The sequence below is a fragment of the Pteropus vampyrus genome, unplaced genomic scaffold, assembly GCF_000151845.1.
Source record: "Pteropus vampyrus isolate Shadow unplaced genomic scaffold, Pvam_2.0 Scaffold177, whole genome shotgun sequence".
Taxonomy (NCBI): Eukaryota; Metazoa; Chordata; class Mammalia; order Chiroptera; family Pteropodidae; genus Pteropus; species Pteropus vampyrus.
Genome location: NW_011888958.1, coordinates 1,056,336 through 1,083,759, shown reverse-complemented (window position 1 = coordinate 1,083,759; position 27,424 = coordinate 1,056,336). Strand labels below are relative to the sequence as shown.

At 36.5% G+C, this 27,424-nt stretch overlaps 1 protein-coding gene across 4 annotated transcripts; it reads right to left on the bottom strand.

The window, feature by feature from the left end:
* MLH3 (mutL homolog 3) lies at positions 1-27,314 on the bottom strand. Of its 4 annotated transcripts, none has more exons than XM_011370853.2 (13): positions 25,914-27,314; positions 21,239-24,572; positions 18,486-18,584; positions 17,699-17,784; positions 16,861-16,965; positions 15,804-15,876; positions 11,958-12,029; positions 10,603-10,714; positions 9,428-9,587; positions 4,588-4,611; positions 4,403-4,481; positions 2,172-2,323; positions 1-1,201 (listed from the first exon to the last, which is right to left on the bottom strand). In XM_011370853.2, exons 2-13 carry the CDS (start codon positions 24,507-24,509, stop codon positions 1,079-1,081), a joined length of 4,356 nt encoding a protein of 1,451 aa, XP_011369155.1. In that variant the 5' UTR covers positions 24,510-24,572; positions 25,914-27,314; the 3' UTR covers positions 1-1,078. The 4 variants fall into 4 exon arrangements, 3 of the variants coding, with proteins under 3 accessions (XP_011369155.1, XP_023392765.1, XP_011369154.1); XM_011370852.2 differs by having other exon boundaries at positions 995-1,201; positions 21,239-24,598; positions 25,914-25,954; XM_023536997.1 differs by lacking the exon at positions 18,486-18,584.
* Positions 27,315-27,424: the final 110 nt, after the last annotated feature.

Genomic DNA, 27,424 nt, shown 5'->3' with positions numbered 1-27,424 from the left:
TTTTTTCTCCCTCCCATAGGTCTTTTAGCCTGTTGATTCTTATTAACCAGAAATCAAGTTATCTGAACAGGTGTGGGGGAGACACAGATTAAGAGTGGCATAATAAACACTTGCAGAAAGATCAGTCTGGGTCCCAAATGAAATTATGAGACCATTAGTAGGCATACTGTAATAAAACCAAGATATAATTTGAAAAGGACCAAAAGAACCCTTGTCTCCTGAAAAAATGTAGAGAACATTTAAAAGGATAAATGCTGCATTCTGAAGTGAAAATTGCTTTCAAATAAAAAGATACATTATAAAGTACAAAAAGTCATTTTAAAAAACAAACTCATAGTACTTTCACCATATCACTGGTTTGGGATATGAACATCAGTCTGAGTTTTTAAAAAGGCAATAAAATAAACAAAACAGGAAAAAGGACTTTTAAATTTTCTCTATTCTATCCTTGTCCTTGTTTCTCTTTATCAATAGTTTTTCTCCCTAAAACACTCTAACTACAGGCCTAATGGAAAACTGCAGAGACCATTTCTGAGTGCAGAGAAACTCTTTGTAAAGTCAGATTTAGAATGTACAGAAGCAGCAGAGGGAAGTGAAGAAGACTGGAGGGAAAGGAAGGGCCTAATGGAACATGGCTCTTAGCAGTCTAGGGAGGTAGACTTGATCCCTGAAGTTCAGCTTCAGGTAAATTACATCAATGCAAATTACGAGATTGGAAAAAATTGCAAAATGATACCAAAAAAAACCCCAAAACATTCCATCCCTAAGAAAACCACAAACCAACCAACCAGACAATAAGACAATTAATCATTAAATTTTATCTCTAAATAAGTTACAAAAAATAAATATTATAGGGCAACCTCCTGTGTTCATGAATGCAAATGAATGAACTGTCTTCAGGCTTGAATTCCATGGCTCCTCAGCTAGAGGGATCATCTGCTCAAGGAAGACTAGTATGTTGCTCGTGGACACCAGGCTGATTCAGTTAAGACTCTGCTGGTGCCTGCAGTTCATGCTTTCTGCTCAGAGGCAAATAGTTAGCATCCCTTTGGTTCCATATAGGTCAATAATTCTGTTGTCATGGTGGCTCACAAGGAGGCATGGATGCCTGTTGGCTTTGCCTTGAATCACATCCTTCTGCTTTTCCAAAGAGATGCCAGGCCTGGGCCATTTTGCGAAGTTTTGCAAGATTGGGTTTAATCTATGGGAAGAAAAGAATAACTCCAATTACCAGTACAAAAAGCCAAGCAGCATATAAGCATTTCCTAAATATGGCTGCTTAGATTTCTAATTTTTCACTTCAAAAAAGATTATAGATTTCCTTAGGATAAGAGATTCCCAACTCTTCAGGAATTGGGACAAAACTTTCATTTTTTTCACTCATGTGAAACAAGCAGTTTTTAATGGGGTAAAATCTACTGGAGTCAGATAATGAAAGTACCTGAAAATGCCACACGAGAAAAGCCTTCACAGCCCTTAGCAGGAAAGGTGGGCAAAGAAGGGATTTTGGAAAGCAGCAACACAGACATTTCTATTCTGCTCTCATGTTGTTTCATTTCGGACTATAACAAGGACAGGAAAGTTCTTTAATTTAGACCACTCTGTGCCTTCATGGTGTTATCCACATCATTATTCCTGGGCTGCTGAGTGAACAAGCCCAAAGCCTAATGTGGAAATCTCCTAAGCTTGGTTCCCCGCCTGATGACCCCCAACACCGTAACTCTAGAGATCTTTGGGGATGGCCACCACTTCCAGCAAGGTCATCATTTCCAGCAAGTACCATCAAACAACTGGCTGTTTAGGTTACATTTTCCAGCAGTGAATTTGCTGTGTTTCTACCAACTTTCTGTAACCCCAGAGAGAATGTCTGTATCTTATCAAATCTAGAGCTTGTAGGCAACAGATATTCAGGATGCGTCAGTCTGTACATGTGTTAAGCTTAAGAAATACAAAGGCATCACGTGTATAATCTAATAGTTCAGCCTAATCTCCATTTTGAATTTGAGCTAGAAGATGAAATGGTGAGAATTTATATAAAACTCCCAATGCACATTTATCAAAACTGTTATATTTTTGAAAGGATTAAGACACATTACATTTGGATAATAGGGGCTGGAAAAGAAAGAGAATATAAACTTTGCTTTCTTTTCTCCTGTTAGTCATTACTGTACCTGTTTTTCCTGCTCCAAGTGGTCTATGTCAGCTAACGGCAGAATAGAAGGTCTCCCGTGAGCACACTGGAATGGCAGCTGGCACCAGGACAGAGCTTCAATAAGGCGATAACACTCCTCTAAGCTCAGGCCGTCATTGAACTTAATGGCCCCTAAACAAAAGACAGAAACAAGATGGTTATGGTGTATATGGTGGGAAAGCAATGCTGACCCTGGGTCAGAGCCAAATATCTGGGAAAAGTAAAATGTTTCTTAGGCTTCTTTCATGTGACTTTAATACTGCTTGAAATTGGTACTTATGGCCATGGATAAAACTAAGGCCTCAGGACTGACCTATCTCTCAGCTTTTCCTTATGCGGCCCTTGTCTTTCTAATCCCTGTCAGAGGTATTCCTGAATGTGTTAGGATTTTGCTGTCAGTTTTTTTCAAAGAGGCAGCAACAGCAATATTTTGCCCACTTCTTATAGGTTTATGAAATCAAGGTTATCTTTTGTCCATAGCCAATCTATCACCAAGATCTCTGATTGTTCAGTACAATGCCCATTTTATCTGCTTCCTCTTCTATTTCCATAATAATCTTTCTAATCTAAACTCAAATACTGTCAGCACCTGCCTTTATGCATACATTAATTCACTCAGTCAACAGATATTTATAAGTACATACTTTGTATTAGGAACTATGCGAGGCGGTGGATGAGACAGACAATCTCCACCCTTGTGAAGCTTATGATCTAATAGGTCTAACGGGTGAGACAAACACTAAACAATTACATAATAATTTAAATTTTAAATTATATATATAAAACGTATTTATATAAATATATTTCTATTATATATTTAAATTATAAGTACTGTATAATATAGGGTAAGAATGAATATATAATAAGAAAATTAAACCCAGTTTAGAGGTCAGAGAAGGCTTTCCTAGCAAAATGATATTTAATCTGAGACCTTAGGTTAAGAGAGACACAGCTAATTGAAGGAGTAGAAAGGCATTTAAGATCGAGGAAAAAGGCAAGTACGGAAGTGCAGAAACAAGAACAAGACCAAGGAAGCAGCCTGGAATGTAACGGGCAAGGGGGAGGGTGATACGAGATGAAGCTGGAGAGGCAGGCAGGAGCCAGATCACGAAGACCCTTGCAGGCCAAGGTAAAGAATAAAATTTTTATCCTAAGAGCAAAGAATAGTCTTGACATATTTGAGTTAGAAGAATGAGACGCTCAGAAGGATGTTTCAAAAAGATGCCTCTGTGTGCTGAGGGAAGAATGGCACGAAGCAGAGCCAGAACGGACATGGGGAGGAGGCTGAGAAAGAGGACTCAACAGTGGTTAAGAACTAACGAGATGGCGGTGGAAACATCACATCGGACAGATTTAAGATACATTCTGAAGGTAGAGATGATGAAATTGGGATGGAGTAGATATGAGGAGTAAAGACAGGATAAAGGGGTGAAGTAGTTTAGGGTATTTGCAAGAGACAGATTGGGTGGCTGTTGTTTCTAAGCTAGAAAAAACAGGAACTGAAGAAAGGAGGTTGATGGAAACATAAAAAAACAGAGGGAGGGTGTCAGTATTACATCCCTGCAGATGTTAGTATTTACAAAGGAGTTTCAAAGAAATTTAAAGCAGACTCTCTATTTCATGCTACCAATTTGTTTAACCACATTCTGTAGCTGTCATTCCTAAAGTAAGTTCCTTCAATAAATATCATTTTCTATATTTTATCGTATTACCCTACTTAAAAACCTTCAAAGATTCTAATTAATGCTTTCTGTATAAAATCTAAAGGTTTTGTTCTGACCTTCTAGGCTTCTATTCTTTCTTATCAGCCTAATTTCTTGATACTCTTTGCTCCTCCTCATAGAACTAATTTGTCTGTGTCTTTGGGTCTCTGTATAGGCTATTTCTTCTCCCTTTAGTAAACTTTCCTCTCCATCCTATGAATCCATGTCCCTCAGCTCATTCCAAACTTGACTCAATATGCGTCTCCTTTAGGAGTTCCTCCTCCACTCATATAAGTCATTCTGCATTATGGTCAAATATATGCATTGGTATTTTGCTTTGTAAAAGTGATTTTTTTAATGTTAATTTTTAGTGTATTCGGTTCTTAATCTAAACTGTACCCTCCATGAGGCAAGTAGTAAGTGCGCCTTCTACTTTTTTCATAACTGCTGTACCCTTGCCAGTGCTTAGCATGCAGAGGCACTCAAGAGCTGGTGTGTTGAGTCTTACCATGGCAGGCTTGGGATGCTAACACCTTCTGGACAGTCAGTGGCAAAGTCCCTTGGATGCCTCCTGTGGTCTGGAGTAGCTAATGCATAAACACATTCTTTATTACTGGGAAAAGGAAATGGGACAATGGAGGTTTTTGTGTGTGGTGCCTCTTTGTGAAATCCGAAAATAAGAGAAAGGTTTACCTCCACTTGTTCTCGAATAAATTCCTACAAAGCAAAAAAAGAAAACAGGCATTGATCTACAGGTATGTAACACTTGCCCTTTGATAGTTTACAAAATATCCATATTTAAAATATGCCTCTTAAAGGAGAGAGTTCCAGCAATACAGCACTTAGGTGCAAATAATTTATTTGTGGTAAGGCACTTTGAACATGAAATACCAAAACAATCAACTAGAATTCTTATTGAAAAGAGAATATTATTTAGCTACTGAAACTTCCTCCAGAGGCAGCTCATCAGCTCATGAGGTTATATAACTGTTGAGAGTAGTCTTGATGATTCAACTGATTCTAAACATCAAGAAAGCGTTTCACTAGGAGGCTGTCTGTTGGTTTATATTTTCAGCCAGAACCAGTGTAATATTACACAGTAACAGAAAAATACCCAACAATCATCAACACAACTGAGCACTCAGTATAACATTTGCTTAAATATCATAAACGTAAGTAGTCACTTTAGTTCCCACAGGCTTTTTCTTTGGACAATTCCCTTTAGCTCGAAAAGCTTATTTTCTGAGGACTTTTGTTGAGAAGTTTCTCCTCCCTAGCTTGTCTCTGTCTCGAGGGTAGCCTTTTCAATGGATATATCTCTCCAGATGTTAGTATTTACAAAAGAACTTTAAAGAAATTTAAAGCAGACACTATTTTATGCTACCAATTTGTTTAAGCTCTGCAGGTAAGAAACTGTTTTGAGATATGCATATTTAATGACTTCTTTATAAGAAAACACAGAATTTCTTTACTCCTAAAAATGGCTATGTATAAATTAGCTTCCTAAGATTACAACATGATAGATTTTCTTTTTAAACCAGGCTCAGAAAATTCTCTCTCCTCCCTCATGTACACTCTAGTCTACCATACTGATAAATGAGCATAGCTACCAAGAGCTAGGTAGTAGATGCTATGTATTTCTTAAAAGCCACCTATTTTCCCAAACCTAAACAGAAAGATCTCTCATAATACCTGACCCACTAACAAAGCTTAGTATGAATACAGATCGAACCTAACTTCTTTGCTATTCTCTCTTGTGCTTGTATATCTGGGACTTGTAAAACAACAGTTTAAAGCCTGGTGAAGGAGAGATGGATAGTATTCTCCGTTCATTTCATATTTCAATGGTTTATCAATGCTAGACAATTTAAGTAGTGTTAAAAAGGCTCATTCATCATGCTAGAGGATAGCATTTTAAAGAAAAATGTATTAGTGATCTTTCAATTGCTAGGATCCAAGTAGCTACCTTTTCTTTAAGACACCAAAACTAGTTTAGCTTCTTCCAGAATCAAGAAAATCTCTCCGGATCAGCCTGACTTAACACAATCAAGATTTTCTGAAAACATAAGCTGTTTTAATTTGAAGTAAATTCCATACCAGCAATCTTTGAAGTCACTTTAGGAAAAGTTTTTATTGTAATTTTCTGGTTAAATACTTAGAGATTGAATTACAATAAAAGATTCTAACAGATCCTATCTTTTGGATTTAAGACAATTTGGAGGAGGAGCCTTGGAAAAAGTAAGCTGTGTTCAGAGAAAAAAGTGCTGCTGAAAACAAAGCAAAGGTTGTCTGATCAAAGGGTAAAATCAAGGTAATCAAAAGCTGGCAATGTTAACTGCCTCTTCCTCTTGAGTACTGTCTCACCCTTAGCCTACAAAAATGCTTGTCTCTCCCATCCGAAAACAAAAATCTTTCCTCAATCTTGTGTCCTGCCCCACACTTCCCAACCACCCCTAACCTTTGACTATCACCCTCCCTCTCTTCTGTGTACAGCCAAAGTTCTCAAAAGAGCAGTCTACTTAGCTTCACTCTCCTTCCCTTCACTCGCTCCCTGACCCACTGTGGTATCTTCCACCCCACCCAACTTCCAGGAAGCAATTCCACAAGGTAACCAATGTCCTCGTGATAGCCAAATCCAACTTGCTAGTGTTGACCATTCCCTTCTTGCTTAAAACTTCCCTTGGATTGGCAATATTACTTTTTCCTGAATTTCCTCCTCCCTCTCTGACCGATCTATTCAATGATCTTTTAGGGTTTCTTCTTTTCGGCAGTAGCTTGCCAGACCTTTGCCAAAACATATACACCCTGAATGCTGGTGTTCCACAGGCTTCACCCTTTGCTCTCTCCTTTTATTTTTCATATTCTCTCTGGACAATCTCACTTCCTTTAGACCGTTCTCCAGCTTCTGTTATTATCAAAATATAAATACTGATAACTCCCAAATAGATATAGCTCAGACTTCTTTCCCATGTGCTAGGTCTGTAAGTCTGCCTGTCTACTGGACACGCCCCTCCCCACCCTGCCACCTTGAAGGCACATTCAATGTGTCTAAAGCTATGCTCAGAATCTAACTCGCAGCCAGGTGTACTCCTTCTCCTCTATTTCTTTTTTCTGTCAATGGCACCACCATCCTTTCAGTCATCTGAGCTAGAACCCTCAGAATGATTATCTTTTCTCCTTTATCCCTTTTATATTCTATTGCTTACCAGGACCTCTTGATTCTACCTTCCAAATTATGTTTCAAATATGTCCCTCCTCTCCATTTCCACTGCTACTGACAGTCCAATCCTTATCCTCTCTTATTTGAACCAGTGCAATAGCCTCTCGACTGCTTGCTCTACTTCAAATCTTTCCTGTATCAATCTATACCACAATTTAGCCACTAAATCTATCTTCTAATTTTTATTTTTAGATATTACTAAAGGAATTCAGATTTCAAGAAAAATAGTACACTAAGTTGGTGTGGACCTGCCTGTGCTCCAAATAGTAAGAGCTAGAGATGAAGGAGTAAGATACCAAAATGAATAAAATGGGACACCGTGAAAAAAGAAAATACAGATCTGAGAAAGAAACAAATAAAAATTCTAGAAATAAAAAGTACAGTCATTGAAATAAAAAAACTCAGTGGACAAGTTAAACATCTAATTAAATAGTAGGTGAAAAGAAAATTTAGTTCACTGTAAGATAAATGAGAAAATTTCTCAGAATGCATCACAGAGAGATAAAACAATGGGAAATATGAAAGACAAGTTAAAAGACATGAAGAATAGAAAGGTAAGGTCCAGGAGACATCTCATAGGATTTCTAGGAGACAAGAAATGAGGGAAGAAGCCATGTTTAATGTGATAATAACTACATTTTCCAAATTGTAGAAGTATGATGAATCTCAAGAAGGAGATGAAAATAAATCCATACATAGATGTGTTACAGGGAAATTGCAGAACCAAAGACAAAGAGAAAATCAGATTACCTACAAATTAATGAGGATTAGACTGACAATGCACTTTAATGGCAAAAACAGAATGTTAAAAGTAATGGAATATTTTCAAAATGCCGAGGGATAAATGACAATATGGAATTCTATTTTCGGCTAGACAATCATACAAGTGTTAAGGCAAAATAAAGATATTTTCAAAGGCAGTTTATCATTAATAGACTCTTAATAAAAGAACTTTTAAGAGATTTACTTCGGTAGAAAGAAACTGAACACAAAGTAGGGTGCAAGAAGCAACAGTGAACAAAGACTCTTCAAACATTTTGGTTAATCTAAATAAATACTGATTATAAAAGAAATGACTACTAGGGGGATTAAAAACGTGGAACTAAAATAGGCAACAACATGGAAGATGGCAGAGGAGGGATGAAGATTTTTGTGCAGTTTAGGAAGAAAACAGAGAAATTACTTTTAAACTTTGTTAAGTATGCAAGCTAAAATTCAACTTCTAAACCATTAGAAGAAAAAAAGAAATGAAGAAAATGCTAATAGAAAACAGGAAAGGATGAAAGAAAAGGTAACAAAGACGAATTGTGTTTGTTATGTAAAAAAAGTGAAACACATAAGTGAAAAATAATGGTCCTCTTCAAATCCACATCCCAGCACAGCTTTCCAGACCTTTACCAAAACATATACCTGTAGTCATATTTAAAATGCAGTGCTAAAATGTATCTCACTCTTCCTCATTGGCAGCCTATAGGATGAAATGCAAGCTACTTTGCAGAATATGCTAAATCTCTTTATGATTTGGTCTTAACAACCTATCTAGCCTCATCTGGTTCCACCACTACCCCATATATATCTTAATTTGACCCATATATATTAGTAGTTCCCTAAACATAGGATCTGCATCAAGTCTCTAATATCTGTTGCTCTGTCTACAATGCTCTCCTCCCCTCTTCTGTACTTGGTAAGCTCCTGCTGTTTTACAAGACTTTTCCAAAAGACAAAACAAAATAAAACAAAAAACAGCTTTTCTATGACAGTTTCTTTAACCTCCATCCTCCTAATCATTCTGTATTTCCATGGCACAGTAATCATTCTGTATTTCCATAGCACTTTTGAACATATTTCTGCCCAAATTTCATTATTCTATAATTATTTAAATGTCCTTCTCCCTCACCTTGAGCTAATTCATCTTTAACTCTCTAGTACCTGGTACCCAGCAGGTATTTCATAAATTCTTTTTTTCCCCCTCTTTTATCCTCCCTGCCGCGCCCCGACACACACACAATACTTCCACCCCTGACCTATGGATGTTGCCATTTCTCCTTAAGAACTGGATCTCTGAAGGTGGGGCATCTCCTCCACACACTTGCGGTGTGCACCCGGGGCCTGGTGCACCCGAGGTATGGTCCGTGGCTTCACTTGGGGCGCGAACCCAGGACCTTCTGTGTGTAAAGCAGATGTGCTAACCGCTACTCTATGGAGCCACCCTATTTCATAAATTCTTATTGAATAAAAGATGAATATAGGGAGTTTCTAAATAAAATAGGTTACTATTACTCAACAATTTCAATGGCTGCAGCTCTGTCTTACCTCCACAATACTCTTGGCCACAGTAGATCGTCCTCTTCGAACTTCATTGGCTTCTCTTTCTACAAAACAGAGTGGTACTTTTCCTACAAGGACCAAAGAATCACTAGTATCTGGAAATATAATTCCAAGGCCCAGATCTTCCAGATTTTTGTGGTAACACCTAAAGAGATAACCTTAAATGTAAAAGTATTACAATCTCAAATGTCATTCACATTTCAGTACTAGTTACAAATATCTGGTAGTTTCTCAAAAGCTACCACAAGCTTTATAAATTATATAGTGTTTTTCTCACACTTAAGGGTGTTTGTTTAGGATTTTATTATCAAATTTCCTTTCTGAATTACAGTAACATTTTTTTCTCTTTTCCATTGAGAGAATCAATTTGTTTCTCAGTCTTGTTCCTAAGTTTTCATTTTTAACCGAGGAATTGCTAACTTTTGCTCGCAACTTGATGGAGTTTGGCACAAATAAAAGGGCCAACGGTGTTTTGAATCAGCACTATAGCAGGGAGGTAATTAACAGCCCCGGGAACTGAGAAGTCCTGATTAACGGGATGTAAATAAATGGATCTGCCCCTAATATAAATTATGCCCTAGGGAAAAAGATTTATTGGCAGTGGCAAATACCCAAACCTGAAATAAATTCAGAGACAGTTCTCTTTTATATTTCCAATAATTTGTGCTGCCTAAAAGTGGGAAGATGTCCTACTTTGTGATTCGCTATATGACCTGCCCCTTCCTGTGTCCCAGTGTTTTCCTTTCTTCCCAGTATTATAATAATGAAAATTAAGAATCTAGAATGCACCAAGGCAAAGCAGAATGGAAGCAATTACTACTGTAACTTTGCTTTCTGAAACAGCACACAGTATAAACACTAACTGTTCCAAGAAATGGTAAGACTCTTCTAAGCCTACTGCTGGAAAAAATTATCAGGGAAATGCTATCCTACACTCAACAGCTGTGATATAGTGGAAAGAACAGCATTTGGAGTCAGAAGACCTGTGTCTGAGTGTCTGCTCCATCACTTAATAGTTGTTAAGACCTTGAACAAGTCACGTAACCTCTCTTGGTCTCAAGTGACTCATGTAAAAAAAGAGACAATAGTTATGCTTATACTTCACAGAATTATTGCGAGAATTTATGCTATCAACATCACATCCTCATGGTGCTACTAACCATAAGAGTCTCCTTTGTTCCTCTGTCACTGTTATCTCTAGTGGAGGACTTATAGTGGAAGACAGTAATTTTTTCCGACCTGAGCCTTGTGGCTGTTGCTTCTCATAGGAATCTATTAGGAGAAAGATGAATGGGTTAAGAGTAAGAAGTGAAGTCTAGATTCAGATAAAAATGAAGCATGATAAGGCATAGCCATGTAATTACTTTAGTGCTTAGCCGTGTGTTCAACGTTCAGTTTTAGGCTTTGAATTTCATTATTAAATTCAAACTAGTAAATATCCAGTCTGTTTATTCATTTTAGCAGTATTTTCCAAAATAAGAAATATGACTTACATCTTACATTCAAATGAACAATGCAATGTTCCTGTAGTCAATAAATGTGGTTTTAATAACAGAGGTGAATAATGTGTATTACTGAGGAAATAAAATGGTTTTACTATACAGTCCATCGGCTCAAGGAGGCTTCCCCAGTTTTGCAGAAGGGTTTCCATTCTCTGAGATTTAGTCAGTAGTACTATTCTCAAATGGTCCAGGGCAGGGCCTACAGCAAATAAGTTTTTCCAACATTGTGTTGACTATATCTTTTCCAATAATTAGGTTTTCATTTTATAAGGAAAAGCGAAAAGAAAATAACATCACTGTCATTCTAGTCCATGAAATATCTCCCTAGGTCCCTACCTCTTTGACATGAAGATCTTTCATTATTTGACCACAGAAGTAAAGGTTTTCCTGGTATTTTAGCTCTTGGGGAACACACTGCCTCATGATGAGACAAAAGGGTAGCAAAGATTAACAAGCACATATTGACTTTGGAAGGGTACATAACAAATTAGTGTGATACTGGTTGCCTCTGGAAAGAGAAACTAGATGGGATGAGGGCACGGGTAGAAAGACTTTATCATATTCCCTTTTATACCTTTCAGACTTGAACCTATTTTAATATACTACCTATTCAAACACAAATTAAAACTTAAAATAAAACTTATTTTTTTACTGCTGGTCTCTGCCTGATGAACTGTGAAGAAAGTATGCCAAGATCATATTGGGGAGGGGACATTTGTGCTGGATGTCATAAGTAGCCTAATCCCTAAATATCCAATCTTTAGGATTGATGATAAATATGCAGCAAATATGTCTGTAACAATGTAAGTAAGATCCACATGTTTCAATTAGTAAAGTGAACTACTACATTCTTTTGGTTATAAAAGAAGCCAATTTATAAAAAAAAAGACTTCAGCTTAATTTTTTAAACATATAATTCATCTTTCCTCACAACAGTCACAGAAAAACTCTTACAGGTATACTAATTCTGCTGGGGAGTCTCAAAGCTTTTCTAGTCCCAAATAGATCCTTACCAATGATAAGCTGCTCCAAACGGACACGCTCATGTGCAGCGTGTTGATCCACCAAGACCAGCAAGTTTCCACCTAGAAGATTAGCAAGAATTACTGGAGTTTCAAATTCTCAGATCAAGATGAAAAATAATCATGTTGTGCTGAGAGAGAAAAAAGGTTAATTCAAACTATTTAACAACATGAGCATAAGAGAAACATACTGAGTAGTAACAATTGTATTTTTATTTCCTAAAAAATTGAAATTATGGGGAGAACTGTAACAAATTTATTTCTGATAAAAAACTCTATTAGTATTTCATTTATAAAACAAGGTAAATGCCCTATATTCTTAATCTTTACTGATTTTCATTAATTCAAATTTGATACAGTGAAGGATCATCAAACATACATTATTATAATCAGCTGACCCTGATTTTCAAACTACTCTGGAACCCATGAAGAATGTAATTCTACTACACTTTAGATCACAGGTGAGGAAATTTTTTCTGTGAAGGGCCAGACAGCATTTATTTTAGGCTTTCAAGACACATGTTTCTGTCACAACTATTCAACTATTCATTTTGAGCCAAAGCAGCCATAGACAATATGTGAATATTATAGCTATGTTCCAATAAAACTTTATTTATAGACACTGAAATATTAATTTCATATAATTTTTATGTGTCAAGCAATATTCTTCATCTTTTGCTTTTTTTTTAATAACTATTTAATAATGTAAAAACAATTCTTATCTGGCTGTACAAAAGCAGGTGATGGCTGGATCTGGCCCACCAGCCATAGTTTGCCTTGCTTAGACTCAGGCTTCTCAAACTTTGATGGGCATACAAATCACCTGGGGACCTTATTAAAATGCAGATTCTGATTCAGTAGGTTAGAAGTTGGACATAAGATTCTGTAATTCTAACAAACTCCCAGGTGACGATGCTATTTACAGCTTTGAGTAGCAAGGCTTTAGACTCTTAAATGCAAGAGAGGAAGAAGAATATCCTGACCCAAAAAGCTAAAACTACAGGGAAATCTTTTTCTCATTGATAAAGGACTGATCCTCAATTATATTACTATGTCTTTTTAGCTTGTAATTTTAGTACTTTTGGCCAAAGGGTTGAGGTTTATTGGTATTGATTATATTGAAATAGAAGTTCTCCTCTTGAATTTGATCAAAATTATGGCATGAGAGCTTAAGACTTAAAGAAAAAAAGAAAATTTTTCTGACAATAAGTCCAACCACAGAAACAGGCCCCAAAATGTTGAATTTTAAACTCCTTTGAGGATAGGAGGAGTTGCAGCTGGTTGTGATGACTGAACATCCTCTATTGGGCAAGACAATGGAATAAATAATAAATTGTGAAGGAGTAACCTCGAATTTGAAATTAGAGCCAATGTGAATTATCAAGAATCGGTAACCCTAAAAAATCAAATCCTGTACCTGACTCTAGAGAAATGGTTTATAGTCTACATAGTATTCATGACATTTTCCATTCCATGTATGAAGCAGGATATATAAAGGTAATTTACTAATGTTAAAAGTTGTATTTTTACTATTCCAACACAACAGAAGTTTCATAACGGAAAGGATTTTTGTCTGTTATATTCCCAGCATATGTAATAGCAACGGGCACATAATAGGCACTTAATAATTATTTACAGAATAAATGAATGAATCCTTATTCCTTAGGATATCATAACTGAACTGTATTTTATTGTAGTTGGAAACATGAAATAAAAAAATGCTAATTTATGGCATTAATTTCACTATAACTTAAAATAATAATATATTTGTCCATTACAAAAGTATACGCAGATATTAAAATAAAAGTAAGTCAATTATAGGAATGTTGCTTTTGGTATTAATGAGTGACAGCAAAAACACATTTTGATTTAGGAAAATGTATTTATCGAAGCCAATTCTTTGGTGGCAGCTAGCCAATACAATAATATAGAATCTCAAGAGAAATTTAAATAAGTCCCTTTCACTTCTTTGAACATATGCAGACTTTATGGCTACATAAAGTATTTTAACAAACAATTCCAGGTAATCAAAACTTTAGAAAAAAATCTATTCATTTTCTAGAAACGGTTAACTACTATAACTTGACCTTCACTAATATAATATTTATGATAATTATGACAGAACTTTTTGTTAATTTGCTTGTGATCTATTATGATATTTATTTGATAAATCTACATTGTAAACAAGCCAAAAAGGAATATTTTGAAATACAAAATTAACTGCTTTCAAACTTTAGAAGCATTTGCCTGTAGGTCTACTTATCTAGAGCCAACTGCTCCACTGGTGCTTAGGGCTCTCAGCCACTCAGGCCTTTTCTGGAACCTTACAGTATCAAGCACTGTAAATGTGCTCAAGAATCTCTCAGTTTAAAGAAAAAGAAGAAAATAAGTCTTCTCTCTCCCTCACCCTCTTTCAGGCCCTCTATTCTATGTAACAGATTTCTGAGTCTTTCCTTGTGGTCTGTCAGCATCCTCCCCTAGCTCTTCTCTAAAACAGCTCTCACCTGACATTCCCAACCTTCACTGTCATAAAATTGAACGGATATTTTTGGTCCTCATCTGACTTAACCTCTTGGCAGCATTTATATGAAGTCTTGGCTTTGCAACACCGCCTTTGTCTGTTTTCTTATTTCTCTAGCAGTTTCTTCACAACCTCTTTTGCTGGTTCACCCTTTTCTAACTAGCTGTTAAATGTTGAGAATTATTCTAGATTAAGAATCTCTCTCGTCCTCACTCTTCACTCTTCCTAGGTAAAAGTTACACTCATGACTTCAATGACCAACTTTATGCTGACAATTCAGATGAATGTCTCCATGTCAGAATGCTTCTCTAGTCCCAGCAACCACATTGTTAATATCTCTTCTTGAAAATTTCAAAGAGATTTCAGACTGAACTCATGATTTTCACCCTTCTGCCTGCTTGTCCTCCAATCTGTTCCTGCACCATCAACTACTCAGTTATGGAAGTCAGAAAACTAGGAGTCATCTTTGATATATCTTCCCCATATCCAATCCATCTCCAAAACTTGTTGACTTTATCTCCTAAATATTTTCTGATGCATTCACTTCTCTCTAGTCCCCCTTCGTCCCAGCTAACTAGCATTTCTTATATATTGCAGTATCCTCCTAACAGTCTCTGCAGTTACTGTGATTGTACTCCCATACCCAATCCATTCTCCACACTGCAACCAGAGCGATATTTTCAAAACGCAAATATGATATAACATGTGCCACCGCAAAAGCATCAGAAAACAATAAAAAAACAAAAAGCTTTCTACTATATATGTTACTCTCTCTGCCAAGAATACTCCTCTTTCTCTTTATCTCTCCCTAGTTAAATCATACTCATACTTCAGATCTCACTTTACCAAGAAAACCATCTCTGAATAATCAAATCTCCCAATACAGACAGATTATCATGGCATCTTATTTCTCCCTGCTAAAACACTAATTAGAGTTAAAATTTTAATATTTGTGCAATTATCTGTTTCTCCTCCATGTATATTTTTTCCCATCATTAGATCCCTAGAGCCTAATACAATCCCAGGAGTACAAAGGCACTTGATATTTGCTGAATGAGTTAATACGATTTACAAACTATTATTGTTTTATTAAAGCAGCTCACCAAGGAAGTGTACTTAACTCTTGGTTAACTTAACATGTGTCTTATATATGCATGTCTATGTGTATGTATATAAAACTAAATGTACTTTAAAACTATCATTTCATAATATTAATTTAGATTGGTTTTATTTTTTATTGTATAAAAAAAATAACCTTAAAAGGAGGCTATCAGAAGAACAGCTGGTTATTAGTCAAGACTAAACTCCAGTCTTACCTGCCTCACCATTCTCTTCAGTCTTGGTGCTCATTAAACAGGCAATAAATTTGTTATCCACTTGCTGAAGAACCTGCCATACATTGAAATAAGTGGCACAACACTAAATAAAAATTAGCAAAGGCTTATCTGTATAGAAAGAGATAAAACTGTACTTAATTTAGAGTTGTTGCATTGTAACATTCACATCTCAAACTGAGGTAGGTGCTGATGAACTTGAGGGGGTTATTAGGAAGGATAAAAGAAGGGGCAAGTAGAGTGATCAGAAGACATAAAACGAACACAGACTGAGGAATCTAAAAGGGATATGCTAATAAAACTTTAGAGTTGACCTGAAATGTTCCCAACACAGTGATGCTTATTAATGGGTAATATGACCAGAGAATTACTAATATGACCCGAGACTGCTAATGAATAGAGCTAGTCCATTAAAGCAGTAAATTAAAAGCCACCTGTAATTTTAGGCCATGGTGATTCCTCTCTGTCCTGGTACTGATAAAGGCTCCCCGCATCTCCCCAGGTCTATTTCTAGATCAAGTGTTTGCTCTGGTATCAGGTCAATGCCAGGTTAGTTTACCTAGAGCTGTCTAACCTCCTAATTTGTTTCCATACTGAAAACAAGGAGACAGAAGGTCCCTTTTGTTAATGGAACTCCTCAATCTAGGGTCTCCCAAGCCATGTCACTTGTAGCCTCACACAAAAGAGGGTCACTTAAAAAGGGGTACTGTTGCACATTTAAGGACAATGTCTCTACAGTACTTAGTTGATTTATAAATTGTTGTCAAAATATAAAGTCAATATATAACCCCTGAAACTGAGCCTGAATCCATAATTCATCCCTCCAAACCTGCTCGCACTACTAAGGACATTTTTTTTCTTTGTAATTTATATAATTAGTCCTTTGCTTTTTCTTCTGATGATAAAGTTCCAGTAAGATTTTTTAAAAAACACATGTGCCTTGACCAGGGTGGTCTATATCATTAAATAAATCCAATTTCAAAAGAGTCTAGCTTAGAACTTACATATATATTATGAGATTTCCAAGTTACTCTTTTACCTGCATCGAATGAATCATCTCTTTGGTGAAACGATAAGGATACAAGATGTTGTGAATTTTAACTGCTAGGCTCTCTGCCTGACCACTGCTTACATCGACAGCAACCTAGAAAGACCGGCACCAATATCGTTTTAAATTAAAACTTATGTCTGCAGAACTGTTTTACCAAAAATCTCAAAGTGGTTTAAAAACATTCATTTTCATAAAACCTTCTAGAGGTGGGCTGAATTCAGAGAACTTACAGAAATTCAAAGGACTCTATGAATTATTATTTTTCAATAATTTTTGTTTATGAACAAGACTACTGACAAAAACCAATACTGTTTCAGAATAACAATTTGTTTAGGCTCCATGATCAAGTCCTTAAAGACATCTTGACTGAAAAATCAATAATTAAATGTTCATCTATTCTACACCCTCATTACAACAAAGTACATTCTATGCTAACCCACTGAGGAGAGAACATACTCTCAGGTCCAATGATGAAATGTTCCTCCAAAAGAAGATTCACTACTTTATCTAATGATAGCAGTTTTTATAATCACTACCCTAAGGACTTTGCCAAAGCTACAAGTCAGAGTTTTTAAGAGAGGTAAACACATTCATTATTCATACACTGATTACATGTTTAATCGAAAATTAAAGCAGAGCTCCCAAAATGTTATGAATTCTGAGTCCCTCTCTCTACATTAAACATTAATTTCCAAATGATTTATTTGGAAACATATGCATTTTCCATTCATAATTACAAATTAGTATAATCAGTCATGCCTATACCCAACTTAAATGAAATTCAAAATTTAAAATAACAAGCAAAGAATAATTGTTGCAGACCCACCTCTGGATAACGTGCAAATACTGGATTGTCCCATTCTGAGAACAAAGACTGAAGCGATTCCCTACCAACAGCATCATCCGCACTATCTAGTGCAAAAGGGGAGAAGCAAAGTGGCATCAAGAACCTCACGGAAAAAGGTGAATGGCATCTCATATTTGGTATGGTGCAGCCTCAAGAGCAAAGATCAGACACACTGTTCCAATATTCCAATATTCTACAAATGTTCAGTGTTTGCGGTATCTCTAAATTGTTTTCATCTGTTACTTTTAAACTAGAGTTGATGACTGTATCTTCTGGTATTATAGCTTTTTCTCTAAACTGTTTTCAAGAGATATTTCAGAATACAAGTCCAGAAGTAACTGGTTCAAATCAGTAACCTCACTTCCTTTAGTAAAAAATATACCTTATCTATTTTTAGAAACAAAGAAAAGAAAAATAATAAATGTCTGTAGATTTTGTTGAAGAGTTTTGCTTACATAAAACTACTGCAATATGGAGTACTTCAATCTTTAAAAATAATAAACATTTTCTCAATCACAAGACACCACAGATTGTGCATTAATAATCACCCAGTATTGACCTCAAGTCTGGAAAAGTAATTTCTGATCTAAATGCAGGCACTGAACTTCTTAGTTCTGCTGTTAAATAGGACTGTGGGGAATTCCTAGTTCCAGTAAGACACAGCTGGCACTGATCAAGCTTAATAATACAACCCTGCTTTTTTTTCTTTTTGTTAGGTGGTACAGTATGTACTAGGTGTTCTGGCAATCTCTGTTATTGCTCCTACCTCTGTTATTCTGTCTCATCATAGTCCTCTCTTCCTGAGCTCTGGGAAGGAAAGGAAGAACAAGGTCGCTTCTAAAAGGATGACATCTGTACTGAGATCCTAAATATAAAAAAGTAAAACCTAAACACTTGAACTCAAAATGTAAACTAATAAAAATTAAGTTACATAAAATCTCTGCACAAACTGAATCATGACATAAGACAGACTACTAAACACTAGATTTGAGTCAAAATTCTTTAATGAAATTATTCTGCTAAGGAATCTTCGTTAATGCTTAGTCCCATTATCCATCTATATCAGACAGAAAGAGGACCTAAAATAGATCACTGATTCTCAATGAGGACAATTTTGCATGGGGGACATTTGGCAATATGTTGAGACTTTTTGGTTGTCATAAATCAGGTGAGGGGTGCTACTGGCATCTAGCAGATATAGAGGGTAGGGATGCTGCTACTATCCTACAATGTATAGGACAATCCCTACAACAAAGACTTATCTAGTCAAAAATGTCAATAGTGCCACAGTTGAGAAATCCTGTTTTGGACATATAGTGGTACTTAATTGTCATTCCTATTAGGCGCAGTCTTCACAAGTCCTCAATTAATATGTCTCTTATACCCAATATATCTGTCTATGATAACATTTATCTCATCATGTTGTAATTATATTTAGATAGCTATCTTCCCTAATAGACTATGAACTCCTGAAAACAAAGTCAATTAATCTGCAATGTGGCAGCACCTAGCACAATGTGAATAATTAATAAATGAATAAACGAATAGATGAATGAATCAAAGTTCTGAATTTAAACTCCAAAGTCCAGTGAGATCTGGCCCAAATTCTACCCTTCTTTCTGAAGGATCATCAGGTTTGAGTTTTAGAAATAATGCTGAATTTGACAGTTTTTGAACAGGGGCAAAATATGATGAAACTATCCTTTCAAAAAGGTAAATCTGTTGGACAAAAACTGGAGAGAGATTAACGTAAAACGAAAAAAATTAAAGTAAGAGGTGAAATAAGGTTGCATCACTGGTAACAGAAATGACAGAGTTAAAGACATTTTAAAGAAAAATATTTGCCAGGGCTTGGAAACTTGACACAACTCTTTAAAATTATTTTTTATATATCTTCTGTTCTGCACAATTAAATTTACCTGTTAACAATTCATTTTATGTAATGTTTTTAATGTCCTAACGTCCTGCTATACAATAGCCATTTCCAGAAAGGTAACATTCCATGTGAATGGAGGGTGCTTAGGAGCTATCCTGTCATGGAACTTGTTTCTATACCCAAAATACTTTATTTTTCATCATAAAACTCTGAGTTAACATGACCCTCACAAGTTCATTACAAGACTTGCTAATCCAGAAAGACTGAAGTGTTTTTTAAACATCTAGATTTATTTAACAGGAACAGATGTTTATGTTGAGTATGGCAGCCAAGATTCCCCCTCTCTGTTTAGCAGCAGCCATCTCAGTTTAATGTGATCCAGTCATTTTTTTTTTTTATCACGGTATCAGAAGCAGTTGCATTGCAGGAAGATGAGGTGTCAGTTCCTCAGATTTATCTATGATAAGCATTCAGTATAAATCAGGACATAAAACTAAATAGATTAAAAAACACATGTGTCTTTAGGAGCAACCTGATAGTCTCATGAGCATATTGAAAGAAAAGGGTTTTCCCCTATTTAATACTTTAAAAGTTACTTGAGAGATTTTCTTTTCACAAGGAAAAAAACTGAAAACTATTAAAAAATAAAGGTCTTATCTAATCTTAAATAAATCAGGGCCTCCTGCTAGAGCTACTAATCCTAAAGAGAAATTATGTTAATTTTTAATTACATTCATATAATTTACAATCTTTTGCAACATTTAAGATATTTAATATGGATGTGCATTTAATGTTTATCCTCTTGATGTAAAACCAAGATTATAGCCAGATGGAAATCAGCTTTACCATCTCCCAACATCTGGCTCTAAACACTGTGCCCAAACAATGTCACTTTTAATGCTGACTGAGAACTGAGTACTCAGAGTCCTAGTCGAGGCTCTGATGTAGCCTTGTGGTATGATCTAAAAGTCACATTATTGTCTTCCTGAATAACAGCTACTTATACAATAAACATATCAAGTGGATTAGCATGTGTATTATAATAATGTACATTTGAAAAATATAATTATGAAAGTATATATTTAACCTATATTCAAAAAAATTTATGCTCAAGTCCTATTTTCTAAAAAAACAAACAAACAAACAAAAACATATATAGTGGTGCAGAGCCATAGATTTTACTGAGAAACTTAAGATGAATAAAGGATCATTCTAGCCCTTTACCTGGGAGCTGCAGAAAGCAACTTCCAGAAAAATACTACACTGGCATTGCAGGTGCCTTTAAAGACAAATTTCTAGGAGAGCTATGTGTTTGGGAGAGGGGGGAAAGCAAGATAGGGAAGCACTGTGGATTTTCTCAACTACAATTGCACCATTTCATTAAAAGCTCTCACCCTCTCACATGTACACATACCTATAGCCAAATATATGTACAGTTCCAGTCTATAAGTCATTCATTGTAGTTTTAGATTTAAATAGTATTAGACCCAGAGAATCTTCATATACCATAAAACACATTTTATAATTAAACTTCAAAATGTTCAATCTGCTGAGATAATGTCTTTGAATAATTATTATCTTGCTACCTGGCCATTATTCCCATCTTCAAAAACATTTCATGTCAGTGAACACTATATACTTACCATTCTCAAGTATGACATCCACAGCCACAGTTGTCAGGTCCTTAGTACAAGCTGCTCGAACGTCCTCAGTAGGAGCAATAAATGTGCTAAGTCCAGTTATTTTGTTGATGTAAACCATTCTTCCCAAGGCTACATCAAAATGCTGCTGCCAATCCAGAGAACATGTGTTTGACTCTTCATTTACAGAACAAGTTCTTGCTATAGATTCCTCACTCTGAACACAAGTTCCATTTGGGTTGACTGTGGAATCGTCTATGTGACTCATTAACATTCTACTGGGAGAGTTAAGACTTCCTATCTCTTGTTCTGAAGCTGTACGAACATCTGGGTCTTTATTGGTAACTGGAGAATTATTATAGGGTAATACCAAAGGAGTTTCTGGTATCACAGGGTTCTCTGTTATAGTGCTCTTAGGATATATTTCGCTATCTTTATTGAAGGAATTATCCTGTGTGACAGAGTCTGACATTGGGATGATGACAGTCTCTGTTTTTTTATGCTCATTTTTAAGTAACTTACAAGAATCTAGTGATAACCCACTGCACAAGTCACTGTCCTTCCTACTGGAATCTGATTGTGGAAATCCAATAAAATGACCCGTCTCCACTGTTTGAGTCTCTCTTTCAGAACCTTTCATTCTGGATAATTTAGAGGCTAGTGATTCGGATGACTTCTCCACAGCCAAAGGTTTTCTGTTAAAATGTGGTAACTCCTTTAGAGTTATAGGACTTTCTCTTAAGCAAGGCATCTGTTGTTCTAAATAGTCTTCTTCCTTGGAGAATGGAAACTTTTCTGAATGAAGGATGTGACTTACTGGTTGACAACTATTTGAATCATTATGTTTCATAGTAGTGATCTTACAAATACTAGAGTTGTCTAAGTGGTTTTTGTCTCTCTGTGGAATGTCAGGTTCAACTTGAAGACTGAGATTGGTAGTGATTTCAAAATTATTTTCCTCCTCTTCCGTATTCAGAGGATTTTTAACCTTCCCATATTGCCTCTTAAACTTCTCTAAAGATCCTAGTTGTGAACTTAAGTTTAGCTTCTTATAGGTTATGGGTCTGGAGGAACCAATCAACTTATCTGTTCTCTTACCACCATTTGAAACATGCCTACACCAAGAGAAAGAGGACGTGTCAGGTAATAAGCAATCTGTGTGTGACTTTTTACTACCATCCTGAAAAATAGTAAAATTTTTGTAAGTTGCTGTAAGTTTGTTCTCTAGCTCATAACTTATATTTGTTCTGCACAATTTTTCATTGGGAAGTTGAGCAAATTCTTTACATAAAGTGCTGGTTAAATCTTTGATGTCTAGAGTCTCAAATGAATGGCATGTTCTTTTTCCAAATGTTTCTCTGGCACTCACAGGACCAGGTCGAACACAATTTTTAATTAAGAGTTCCATTTCAGTTGATTTTGTTTGCTCACTTTGTACCACGTGAGTTATAAAGCCAGTGGAACATAATTTAACTTGTCCATAACTAAAAACATTTGTTATTCCAGAATCGCTAGGTTCTTTTTTTTTCTCTTCCTCTCTCTGATCACCATGTATTCTCAGTATTGTTGTCTCAAATGGCAAAGGTTGACTTCCCATTTCAGTAGCATCTTTAAGTGTCTCTAGTTGATTCTGAATTCTATTATTTTTCAGAAAGTCGGCAGCCATGCCATCAACAGTAGTACTTGCTTTCTGTAGTTTTAGATCCTCTTCACTCTCCTCAAAGTGATCTAATAACCGAAAAGGGCTTGCAAACATTTCTGAACTGGTTCCACATGGATTTTCTGAAGAGTTAAGTTCCAAGCAAGATTTTTTATGTTTCTCATTTTCTCCTGATGCTTCAGCTCTCTCTTGTTCTAAAATCCTTAGTTCTGAGCAAGAGCTAGCTTTGTTTTGTAAAGATGACTCTGTCATTTTACTATGGCCTGGGCCATCTGATTCATAAGTATACAAAAATGAATCATTTGTCTTTTTTCTGATAGCTTCTGAATCCCTAGAATTCTGTGTGTTTATGTTTTCTATAGCTTTTCTTTTCACAGCTTTTGATTGCAAATTAAACATTTCATAGGAATCCAAAATATTATTACATGCATCTTGGAAACTGACCTGGTCACACTTCTCATCAGAGGACTCATGCTTCTGCAGAGTAGTACTAAATAAACTAAAATCATTATCTTCACTAAATTCCTTAATGTCTTCACCTGATAATTCCACAAATAATTTTTCTTTCTTTAAAAACATTTTTATTCCTTCCTGAATGCAAACCAAAACAGTATCCCAGTTCTGAAACTCAATCAGAGTTTTTGCTGGCTCCATGCACACATCATATTCACAGAATTGGCACTGTATATTGATTACATATATCCCATGGAGTTCTGGGTTAGACCGAAGCCGAGGACTTGAATTCATTTGCCCACTGGCAGAGCCATTTTTTGGCTTGCATATAATACTTTCTTTCCTTAATAAAAAGTCAATGAGTTTATGCAACTTTGTCTTTAAAACTAGCCTTTTGTTCACAAACAAAAACTGCATATTCTTATTGTAATGTGCTTCAGAGCTGATATAGCCACTAAGCTCAAATTTCTTATACTTAAAATTTATTTCTCTTAACTTTTGGGACTTACTTAGTCCATAAATTTGGCAAAATCGGGAACAAACGTCTTTTGTTTTAGGAAGCTGAAGAACCATGGAACCAGAAACATCATTTCTCAAAGAGAAAGAAATGGAAGGGTGCATGAGTGAGAGAGCATCTATCCTCTGCCTAACCTTCTCAAACTCCAGTCGAGGATCCATGCATTTCCTCCTTACAGGAAACTGATAAAATAGGTTATATACTGTTACTGTTGTCCCAGCACTTGGTCTAGTCAAATCAGCTTCACAAGCTTTCAGGGCTTTTCCATTCTGAAACAGTTTCACAAAAGTTTTCATTGTTCTGTTTTTCTTGGATGAAATTTCCACAGCACTGGCCATGTTAGCTATACTGGCCAAGGCCTCCCCTCGGAAACCATAAAACCTTGGGTTCTCCAAGTCCTGCATGGAGCTGCATTTACTAGTAAAATAACGATTTCCCATCTTGTCTACATCATCGCTCCCCACCCCAAATCCATTGTCTATCACTTGAACTTGGAAGGTTTCCATATTCACCCTGACAGCCACACATTTTGCTTCAGCATCAATACTGTTGAGGGCGAGCTCCTCCACACATTGTCCTAAAGAGCATATAGCCAAACCAGAACGCAATTTGGCTTGTACTTCAACTGACAAGCACTTGATCATGGCAGGTAGAAAGCTGGTGAGAATGCCAGGCACTGCTTTCCTTCCCTGACTGGAAATAATTGCCTGTGGGAGGAAAAAACACACACCCACTATCAAAGCTTCAGAGTTACACAGAATTACCCATTTCTCTCAAGCATTATGAAGAAATACCATTTGAGGTAAATGAAATTTCTTATTAAACCACATTGTAAAACAAAACAAATCATAGCTCTGATCTCTAGGCAGATCACACAGCTCTTGCTTGGTCCAATGGACTTAACATCTAAAGCAGTATTCATAATTTCATAATTTTCACTGATCCCTTCTAAATCCCACATGCCCTAAAGTGAAATCATAATCACACTTGAAGTTGACCAGTAAAGGCAGTGTTTGAAATTCTAATCACTTCATCAAAAACAGATGCCTAAATTCTGCTAAGAAACATTAGCTAGAAATTATTCACAAAAAAGTCCAAGCTTTCATAACATTTATACATTACACAATAACCATGACTTTTAGAAAAGACTTGAAGTATTAAGACACTGTAATAAGGTGACGGAATAGGAGGAAATAAAATCAACTTGTATCAAGAAGTAGACATTGAGATTATTATCAATAACTTATTATTATAGTTAAGTGTAAGTTACCTTTGGGGAAGGATTTTGGGAATGGGAAAGAATAAGGTAGGAAAATTCCTGTTCATTTGATTTTTAAATCTTGTTAATGTATTTACTTTGATAACAAGTTTTCAGAAAGTTCTTGTTATTTTGTATTAATACTCTTGGGGTTTTCACAATGGCTACAAACTACCTTAGTAATAATGATGGTAAGGGGCTCTCTGAACTTGACTTTCAAGTTTTCTTACAGGTAAAAAAAAGTTAAGATTATAGTGCGATTAAAAGTCCCCTCCCTTCTTCATAGGTGAGAGAGCAGCATAGGCTAGACCTCTCGCAGGTGGTAGGGGCAGTTTTCCAAACCCAGGATAATCAGAGCTATAATTGCAGATCTGACGATTTCTAAGACAATGCAGCCAGCACCAAATGAGAGGTAAACGTTTAATATGTATTTCGATTGTTACCCAACTCAACGATTTCCTGATTACGTCCCAGTCGTTTCAGGGCCATAGCTCCTGGGACCAATTAGACCATTAGGTCTGGGTCATGAGCTACGAAAGCTTTGCGGGGTAGGGCCGTGGCCGCAGGCCCCGCCAAGTTCAGGCTCCACCCCGACCCCTCCCCCGACTCTCAACCCTAAACAGGGGCCAGCCCCGACTGGGGCGCTCGCGCTGAAGGGAGGTCGCGAGGCCTCGTGGGGCCCTTGCGCATCTGGGTCCGGAAAGCTGGCCCGCAGCGGTCACCAAGACCCTCCTGGTGTTAGAATTGCTCCCGGAACCATCCTTTCGTCGCGTGCTTTCCCCCAAGTCACCTTAAACGGCGATTCTTCGACTCCCAATACCAACCGCCTCGGACGCCGGCCGCGCGCTCCTTGGGTCGCGAGGCTTGTGAACGCGCGAGCCCACGAGCATGCGCTCCTGAGAACCGCCGACAAGTCGCTTTCGCCCTGACACCTCAATGCGCATGCGCACTCATTGAGTCCCAAGGGCTTTTAACACTAGTACCCCGAATTCCCAATCCTTATCCTCTTTAAGCATGTTGTGAAAAAGTTCCTAGCAATTTTTACTTTTGTTTTTTGTTTCTTCTTTCCCCCTTTCTGGTTTCTCCTTTGCATGTACTACCGTTTAATTCAATATGTTTTATTTGCTTATTGTCTCCTCTCTGTAGAATGTAAGCCTATGAAGGCAGGGATTTTGTCTTTTTTGCTTGCTGCTCTTTCCTCAGGGCCAAGAACAGTGCATGGCTTATGTTAAGCACTCGATGAATAAACCCAGAGCCTTTCATCTTATCAAATTATAGCATCTGAGTTGAAAAGACTGAGAAACTATCTAGTTCAACTCAATTCACAGTTGAGGACACTCAGACTCCTTTCATTGCATTTTTTGGTACCTCCCCAATACCACCACGGCTTCTTTTCTAACAGAATGAGAGTGGAACTCTAAATAAACACTGAAAATAGGTGTTCTGGGCATCATTAAGCAGATTTTGCTTTGCTCATTTTCCTTGAAATCTTATATTTTTAAAAATTGGAATTTGTGACAAATTTGTCAAACTCAGTAAGCATTTGATATATACTTGCTTAATGGCTGACCAAACCAATCAGGAGATTTCTAGGGCTGATGAAGCAAAATCCTGATTATTGCTTGTATTAGTTTGCCAGAACTGGCACAACAAAACACCACAGACTGGGTGGCTTCAACAACAGTTCTGGAGGCTAGAAGTCTGAGAGAGATCAAGGTGTCCACATGGTTTTCTGCAGAGAACTCTCTCCTTGTCTTGTAGATGGCTGTCTTCTCCCTTGTCTTCACATGTTTACTCAGTGCATGCCCATGTCTGTGTCCAAATTTCCTCTTCTCATAAGGACTCTGGGGCATATTGGATTAGGGTGCACCATAATGACTTTATTTAATTTTAATTCTTTAAAGGCCCTATCTCCAAATACAGTCACATTTGGAGGTACTATGGATTAGGACTTAAAACATATGGATTGGGGGAGTGGGGTATAATTTAGCCCATAACATTGCTATTTGTGAATTCCCTACCTAGAAAAAAGGAAAGACAGCAGAAACTACAGAAAACTAAAAGTCATTAGTCCAAAACATAATTCGAATAGCTAACAAGTTGAACTTGTGGTATTTGTTCTTATCAGGTCTGCAAATTCCTGAAAACTTTATGGAAACCATTTAAAGAAATGAGTCAAAGTAACTGCTTTTTCTTTCAGACCTCTTTAAATTACTTCAAAATTATCTTCCCACAGATGTTTACTAGGTAAATATCTCTTATTTTGCCCAAAATGAAGTTCACCAAAGAACCCTACACAGA